The sequence below is a fragment of the Olea europaea genome, chromosome 8, assembly GCF_002742605.1.
Source record: "Olea europaea var. sylvestris chromosome 8, O_europaea_v1, whole genome shotgun sequence".
Lineage (NCBI taxonomy): Eukaryota > Viridiplantae > Streptophyta > Magnoliopsida > Lamiales > Oleaceae > Olea > Olea europaea.
In genome coordinates, this window is record NC_036244.1 from 18881593 (window position 1) to 18890812 (window position 9220).

Sequence of the window (9220 nt, forward strand, 5' to 3'; positions counted from 1 at the left end):
ATTTAATTATAGTACCAAAGAGCAATAAAAAGTAGCAAACCTGTCAAGAGTTTACGAACTTAAACAAAGCCTATTTGAAAGATAGCTTCCTAATCCCCAGAATTGATTAGTTAGTGGATGCTACTACGGGACATGAATTGTTAGTTTCATGGATGCATATTTCGGGTATAATCAAACCTCCATGTATGGGCCTGATGAGGAACATATCGCATTCGTGAAAGATCGAGGACTATTATCACAAAGTAATGCCGTTCAGGTCAAAAAACACAAGGATAACATATCAAAGGCTAGTGAACAGAATATTCGCAGAACAAATCAAGAAAATGATGAAAGTTTACATCGATAACATGCTTGTGAAAAGCCTTCAAGCTGGAGACTACTTAAAACAACTAGAAGAAACTTTCAATATGTTGTGAAAATACAGGATGAAACTCAATCTGCTCAAATGTGCATTTGGAGTAAAATTTGGAAAATTCAAGTCCTTGTAAAAATGTGGTTCCCATCTAAACCAAAAGCAATATAATGCCTAATAGTGAAGGTCACTATCCTGAGTAGGTTTGTTTCCAAGTGCTAAAAGGAGGAAAGAAATTCGAATAGAGCAGTGAGTGAGAGCAAGCATTCCAAACCTTGAAAGACCACATAGGAAAAGCACCCTTGTTTGCAGAACTTGGAAATGGAAAAAAGCTATTGCTATATCTAGCAATATCCAAAGTGATGGTCATCTCTGTATTAGTGAAGGAGGATGGGCTACAACAATTTTCTATAAACTATATAAGCAAAGCACTGCAAGGAGTATAGGCAAGGTATCCGAGTATGAAAAAGTTGACCTTTGCCCTTATTTCAGCATTGCAAAAACCGTCCTATATCTAGAGATATTGTATCAAAGTATTAACAAATTCCCCACTCAAGCAAGTATTGCAAAAGCCTTATACGTTGGGAAAGTTAATCAAATGGACAGTAGAACTGGGATAATTTAAGATAAGTTAAAAGGAGTGGTTTGCAATCATAGTACATGCATTAGTTAATTTTATCGTAGGTCTATCGGATGTCCCCATTCATGAAGAAGAGCCTGAATAGGGAGTGTATAATTTGTTGGGAATTGATCATCAGGAGATATTGGCTCGAGGGCAGGCATATTATTAACAAGCCCAAAAAAGCACAAATTAAATTGCACAATAAGGTTCGCGTTTAAAGCAGCCAATAATGTGGCTGAGTACAAGACATTATTGGTAGGCCTTCATTGTCAAAAAAAATGCATGCATGAAACATTGAGCCCCCATTTGGCATTGATTATTTTTTAATGGATGGAATAATTTTTTTTTTAAGTTGGTGGTTGAAAAAGAAGGAAAAGTTTTCGATTTACGTATAATATCATTTTATAGAATATTTTGTGCTTGAAAGCAAGAGAGAGCAAAATTTAATTTAATTTAATGGATCCAAACAAGGGCTGAGATAAAAAGCGACTCGTAGTTAGTAGTCAACCAATTAAACGGTGCGTTCGTAACCAAAGATAAAACAATAGTTTCATATCTCACAGAAGTCGCGAAATTATTTTGACCAATTTGAATTTATCCAAATTTTTAGAAAAGAAACTGAGCATGTAGAAGCCTTATCAAAGCTATCAAGTTCAAAAGACGCTAGGTTGTTTGAAACAGTTTTAGTGGAAGTCTTGTGGATACGAGGCAGAACCTTATGTATGCAAGACATTATCTCTTATTTGAGGGATGAAGTACTTTCTGAGGATAAAAAGGCAACGTAAAAATTGTGAATAAGAGCTATTAGATACACGTTGCAAGGTGACATCCTGTTCAAGTGAGGAAATACACTCCCTCTGCTCAGATGTATAGGAGAAGACTAAGCCTTATACATAATGAAGGAAATCCATGAATGTGTATGTAGCAATTACGCTCGTAGACACTTTTTAGTGCAAAAAGCTTTAAAACGGGGATATCATTCACCTAATATGAGAAAAGATGCAACAAACTTTGCAAGGAAATGTGATAAGTGTCAAACATTCGCATTAATTCCACGGCAATCTATATAAGAGCTGTTAACCAGCAGTGGCCTCTGGTCATTTGGATTTAGATAACTAGTGGGTTCGAATTACTTGATATAAGCTTAAATGCCGAAGCACTCATCTAGTGGAGAATCATCATGTGGATAGATTTTTACCATTGCCGATTATGCCCTACAAAACTAGAGCTGGAAAACAAATGTGTGAATTGAGAGCAACCTTTGGATTTACCACCTGGGGGAAGAAAATGAACAACTATTTGAGGATTGTAAATCTCACGAGCAGATAAGAGAATATTTGACCACAAAGAATCGGGTTGGAGCCAATTTAATAATTATTTCGTCTTGACAACTTTTTCCCAACTTAGATTAATATTGAAGGTGATTGCACACACATATTAATCGAACATTGGATAAGCTTAACTTCCTTTTGGTGCCATTATTTGGAACATATTTGTGAATTGATTGTACTATTTTACACTCATTGATTTTTGGCAAGTTATCTAATATGCTGATCATTATCATGTGTTGCTTGATTGTGCTGTAGATAATTTTTCTCAGGACGAGCAAGATTTAGGTTTTAGAGAATTTGAGAAGCATGTTTTGCACATTTATTCTACATATGCTTATTATTGATATAAAAAGCGGATATTGACTCACAATTGGATAATTTTGACTTCTGTAAGTCATAAACCCCAACGGAAAGAGAACAAGGCAAAATGGAATGAAAAGAGACTAAAATTGTACAAAATTATCAATTTGGAGACTAATATACAGACATCAAAAGGTGAAAGAACTTTGTGTGCAATTTATGGAGGGCGTAATTGAAAGAAAAATCAAATTTTGATGACCCAATTGTATAATATTAAAGTTGAGGGACCTTGATAGCAAATTGTAGAGGACTTGTGTGCAGAGAGAGAGAGAGAGAGGCCATAGAATCGGCGCCACCTCACAGCGCTACTTTAAAAGAAATTGGGGACCGATTTAATTTGAGTGAAATTTAAGGGACTTAGCTGCAATTTTCCTATGTTATTAATTAAATGAACAGCAGCCTCAGCGGATTTCGGTCTGCTTCTTTTTCTTTTCTTTCCTTTGCCTTTCTTCATCTTCATTTTTCTTTTCATTTTCGCTTGTAATTTTGGGGGAAAAGTCTAGAGCACATAGAGAATTCATCGAAGGAGTTGGAGAAATTTTGGGAATATCAGGAGCTATTCATTATCATTTTCACAAATCCATCCAATAAGCATTTTTTTCTATAATCTTGTATTTTTTCATTGTTTTGCCAAACTTGCTATGTGTTATAAATATTTTCCGTTTTCTCATTTATATAATATGGGCTAAGTATTTATGTTAGGATTTATACTAATAGTTTGACCTAGTTTTAATTGATTTTAATATATGCTCTTTAATGTTAGATTACTTATATTCATGTGTTTTTATTATTCTTATTATTGTATTTTTATTTATATGGTTAATGAATGAATATGTTTAGTGATTTGTACTTTATCGAGAGAAAATTATGCATTTTAGACCAAATTGTGGAAATCCTAGGATGATGTAAGGGATAAAAATATATGTTTGTGTAATTCCGTTAGTATAATTGTGACAAGTAATAAAGGAGATTTATCAAGTTCAAGTATTGTTCCTACAGAGACTACTATCTACTATCAAATTTTAAAATTAGCCTAGCTCCAATTTAAGTAAAACGGTAACCAATTATAAAATCAAAGTGTGGATTATAGTAAAATCTACTAAATTAAATAACAAAATCAATTTAACATGATTGAGAAGAATGCGAATTTTGGTAATTAGGATTTCCGATTTCACTTAGGTTGTTTAATATTCATCTAATTCCAATGTATTCAATCACTTTTCATATGTACCAACTATCAAATTAACCTAATATAGCTAGTGATCTCTCTTGGGCAACATTAATACTATTCATATGCCTGAATTTACCATATCTCTAATATGAATGCATTAACTTATAGGAATTCAATATGGATTGCATATCCTATAATTATCTCTCGATCTCTTATAATACCTATGTTATTTATTGCATGAGCTAGAATCGCACATTACCTCTCGATCTCAGTACTATCCCTAAATCATTCAATGTTGATCAAGCAATTGCGGTTTACACTTTCTTAATGAACAACACCTTTTTGCATTTTTTGATGCCTAGGTGTGACGAGAAATTGTGGATCTTGAATCTTGATGATATCAACGGTTGTGGATCCTCCCATAAAAAGTAGAAACTATAGCTTATTTCTCATAGCATTGTCTTGTGGGTTACTCTCAATTTTTCTCTCTTCTTCTTAACTGCTACCCAAGGTCGACCTTGAGGCGAGGCGGATAAGGCTTGCGCCTCAGGTCCAAATTTGGAGGGGGCCTCTTTTTGGCCCAATTTTTTTCTAACGAAGAAAATGGAAAATCTGATTTCATTCCATTCTTTCGTCTCTGCTCGAGCCTCGAAGTCGATTGCTCCAAGCCTCCTACTCCAATCGGACCAGCGATAGCCTCATTTCGTTAGGCGATTTCCTCTATCACTACAAGAAATTTGTTCTCTCTCTCTCTCTCTCTCTCTCTCTCCCTCTCTCTCTCTCTCTATATATATATATATATATAGAAAAGATAATTATTTTTTGTTAAAAAAATTCCAAATATTACAAAACCCAAAAATACACGGAACCCACGTCTTTCCTACTTCTCCAAAAATTTTCTCCAAAAATTTTGCCTTCAGAAAATTTTGGTAAAAAAATCTTCCCTCTGCTCCTCTCTATTTAATTGAAGAATAATCTCAAATGCAAGTAAAGATGAAAACTTTCCGCTTTCTTTAATTGAAGAAGAATCTCGATCTTTTACACGGTAAAGATGAAACGACCTGCACCTTTCAATAATGCGGAGGGACGAGATTTGAAGCAACAATTTGAAATGCTAGTGATTTGTACGGAATACAAACGATATGGGCAAGTAATTTACAGATTTTTGAGTTTATCCATATCTAATTCATGCTTCTATATTTTTCCTTGATTACTTTATGAATATTAATATTAGTGATTTTTCTTTTCATCTATTTTTCTTCCACTTGGTGGAAACACGGATTATAGGGTATAATGTCCTTGTGTCTGGTTTATAGGCCTGCTTTAGGTTCTAATTAATTTCATCGATTTGTGTTATTCGTCAAACAGTCTCAAGGTATGCCCATCAATCCTCTTTATTTTTTGATTTAAACAAATGAGTTTGAAGTCTTGGATGAACGGATTTGATTTAGTTTTACTATCGGTCGATTCAATTTTGGTTGCTTGTTTCCCTTTTTTATTTGTAAGCCAACAAGTGCCTATAGTTGCTGATGTCTTTCAGGGAAGGGGGGACTCAAAAAATTGACTCATTTCAAAAATCAAATTAATGAATTCCATTTCCTATTAAAATGTGTCAATGTCGAATTACAGATCTTGTTTTATCATTAGATTAATTTGATTTTGAATTTTCGGAGAGAGTTAAAGTATATTAGATATAGGATTTAGGAAAAAGGGACTAGAAAAAATTATGAGCTGAAGCATGAGTATAGTTCAATATACTTGTTCTTGGCCTTTGATTTATTATGATTTGATTTGTATTGTTATGTTATGGGAATTTTAGATCTAATAATGTTGATAAGAGAGAAGTTCAACTTGTCAGTAACTTGGTTCTTATACTCTAGCAATTCAGGATTATGTTTCAAATACATGTATCGATAAATTTGTAATTTTGCTTAGAGTTAATGTCTTTTTTATTTGTTTTTGGGTTAAAAGTCGGTTGAGTAATTTTTCTTTGGGAGATAGAAACTGAAGTTGATACATATAGTTGCTACTGTTACTATGTAACCTGCATGATGACATACACACACGAAACATTCGATTTAGATAATGATGCCGTAAAAGTTCATACTGTAACCTGCATATGGAAGACCAAAATGTAGTAGGCTCATCATCAGAAACATAGTAGAGGCTAAGCCAATCTTTCCTCACACTTCTCTACCTCTGGCTGGCAAAATTGGGACTCGGTCAACCACTTAAATTATTCCCACTTGCTCTGTTCCTTTTATCAAGACTATTAATACTCCTACACATCCTGAGATATTGATGTGGACCCTTCCTAGTCCAGGTGAATAATATGTTCCCTCCAGTGATAATCTTGATCAGCCACCTTTTCGTCCTATGAGTGTCGTTCATCATCACCCAGTGAACTAATCGAAGAAAAAGAACAATCATCGTATTGGTTTACGTTCTTACTCATACACAGTGAAAGAGATGATAGAGGTAGTGAAATTATATGTCATCAACACGTACTTAATTAAATAATTTTGCTAATAGTTTGAATATAGTATTCGAAACATAATTGTTAACTATTAGGATGGTACGAGGTTTTCTGAAGTCGACGCCTTCGAGTTCACTTATGCAGGGAAGAATAATGTTAGACTTATAATGCAGCTACTGCTCAACATGTAAGAAAGACTCAGTGCTATAACTTTTATTTTGCTTATCATTTGTTATATTTCTGGTGTATAGCTGTATTATATCTCTTGCATATTTTAATTATATGGACTATTTAATATCTCCTATGGGTTATGTTTGTTGGATAAGATGTTTGTCAAAGAGTATAAATATTTTATAGAGAAGGCAAAAGAGCAGCAGCTTCTCGAAGATATCCCTTTGGAGGAATACCTATAGATGATCCTAAGGTTGGACTTAATATCATGCTGTCCGTTCCAAGTGCAAAGCCCCGATGTCAAATTTGTGGGTTGAAAGATGGTCGCCTTCGAGACATTAAGACATCTTCTTCCAATGTACGCAATATGGAGAAGGAGATAGAAGCAGAAAGTGCTAATACGGTAAGGGGTAGTTAACTTTCCCCGCTCCGAACATACCTATTTATTGATAAGGCGAGGAAGGCTTCTCGAATGGTAGAATATGTAGCTCGAGTGAAGATGGAGCAAATGATGCACAACAAGCTCAAGGTTGTTAAACAACAATTCAATTCTACTTTACAGTCTGGGCATCACTCTATGCACCAGTTATGTGGTAAAATTCCTGGCTTCGTTGTAACATCATTTACACTATTATCAATATAGATCAATAGTTTAATACTAATGAGGAAAATGATGTTATGGAAGACAAAGAGAACAACTTTGGAGAGTCAATTGCATATCTAATTTATGATGATGAAGAGTTATGATTTTTAGATACATAATAATAGATACATATTATGTTTGCTATATTATTTTAAGTCCAGGTGTAACGATAATTTTTTTGGAAATATTTTGGATTTAATATTACATTGATTGGAACTACACGTCTTAATTGATTTATTTTTATTTTTTGCATCTTTATATTATTTTGACTATGGTTAAAAAATTACTATAATATAAAAAATAAATAAAATATATAAAAATAATTTAATTTCTCCCTATGAATTCTTTCATAATAGCCTATAAATATGTTTTTACTACGAAAAATTATTTATAGAGAAAAACACGGTTTAGCCTACAAAATAATATATACCGTTGTCACAAAGTTTAAATTGTTTGGAAAATGTAGATATTTTAGTTGACAAATATTTTTTTTTTCAGACAAAAAATTTTTTGTAGGGGAAGGCAAGATTTAGCCCACAAGATAATTTGTAGGGAAAATCGATATTGTTTTGTAGGCAAAATTAATTTTAACAGACGAATAATTTTGTCGGAGGAGAATTTACGCAATGTATTGTATTCATCTCCAAAGGGTTTGTAGGGAAAAACTTTTGCCCACAAATTTCAAAATTTTGTAGGCTAAAGTCTATCCCCGGATGTTTGCTCCATAATTGTCCCTACAAATATTTTTTGTCTGCAACAAATAAAATCCTTTTCTTAAAAATAAATTTTGTAGGGAAAACATAAAATTCTTGTAGTGTCTTATTCTTCCCTTCCCTTCACTCTTTCACAAATCACAGGAAGATTCACAAATTAAAACAAGTCGACCCTTTTTTGAACGCTAGCCGCACACCACCAAGACTGTTCCTCAGTCCTCCGCCAGTCGTCGCCACCTCCAATCAGCCATTGATAGCCATGAAGCCACCAGGAGAGAGTCAGTGGTCTTTCTTTTATTTATTTATTTTTTCATTTTTGTTGTAATACAAGATTTTTAATTGATTTTTGTTATATTGTATTTGTGTGTGATTAGGTAGTTGTGTTGGTTTAGGGCATTGAACTATTTGTTCCAAACTTGCTTTGTTATCCATTTGCGAGGATTTTTCCTAGGATTGATCCCCAAAATTGTAAATTATATGAAGCAAAATTGTATCTTTGAGTTGTTAGCTATATATTTTGAATTTTTTTTTTTAATTATTAAGGTATGGGATTGATCATGTTAATTATTTGTTTTATGAAAAAAATGTTGGCCTCTTTGACTTGTTTGTGTACATTTGGATTATACTTCATCTGTCGACGCATGTTGTAATCAAGAGTAACAGATTCTCAATCGGACCGTGCTACACATACCGAATTTTTTTTACCTACACTACTAAAAAACATGGCTTCAGACACGGAATTTTCGTTTCTAAAATCTTGATATCCATTGCTATTACTCTTTACTAACGAAATATTTGCAACCACAAATCCGTTATTAATTGATGGTCGTTGATAGTTATCAACAGATTGTGCCGTAGGTAAAGAGTAAACATTTTACCAACGAAAATTTTGTTGGTAATGTGTGAATTTTTTACCTACGAAATTTTCATCGGTAAAAATTTTAACCAATACCAATCGATTTTCCATTGGTAAATGTCTACCATTACAATTGGTAAAAATCGATGTTGTAAATAGTCGTATATATGTGAGGCATGGTAAAAAAAAAAAAAAAAATTATTTACTTATTTTTTTATTATTGTTATTATTATTTATTTAATAATTATAATTATTTTTTTTAAACTTTAAACAATTGAATTGAAAAGCCAAAAATTGTTTAATCACTTATTGGACCACAAATTTATAGATGAGAACTTCAAAGACTTTGTTGTAAACTTCCGATATAGTATAATTGAATTACTTTTACCAACGGATAATTCGTTTCTAATTACCAACAGAATATCCGTAGGTGAAAGATTCAAATGTTAAACGGTCATATTAGGTACAGAATATTCGTTGGTAAAGAGATATTATCATTACCAATAAAAAATTCGTTACTGATTA

The 9220-nt window shown here is 32.9% G+C and overlaps 1 protein-coding gene across 1 annotated transcript; it reads left to right on the forward strand.

The window, feature by feature from the left end:
* Positions 1 to 4680: 4680 nt before the first annotated feature.
* LOC111399087 lies at positions 4681 to 7214 on the forward strand. The gene is made up of 3 exons (XM_023026319.1): positions 4681 to 4986; positions 6408 to 6499; positions 6670 to 7214. Exons 1-3 carry the CDS (start codon positions 4888 to 4890, stop codon positions 6899 to 6901), a joined length of 423 nt encoding a protein of 140 aa, XP_022882087.1. The 5' UTR covers positions 4681 to 4887; the 3' UTR covers positions 6902 to 7214.
* Positions 7215 to 9220: the final 2006 nt, after the last annotated feature.

What these genes read in the sequence shown, in the direction of transcription:
- LOC111399087 (XM_023026319.1), top strand. Translation starts at nt 4,888, where the DNA reads ATGAAACGACCTGCACCTTTCAATAATGCGGAGGGACGAGATTTGAAG. An exon ending in AATACAAACGATATGGGCAA is followed by an intron (nt 4,987 to 6,407) that starts GTAATTTACAGA and finishes GTTAACTATTAG; the next exon opens with GATGGTACGAGGTTTTCTGA. An exon ending in ATGCAGCTACTGCTCAACAT is followed by an intron (nt 6,500 to 6,669) that starts GTAAGAAAGACT and finishes AATATTTTATAG; the next exon opens with AGAAGGCAAAAGAGCAGCAG.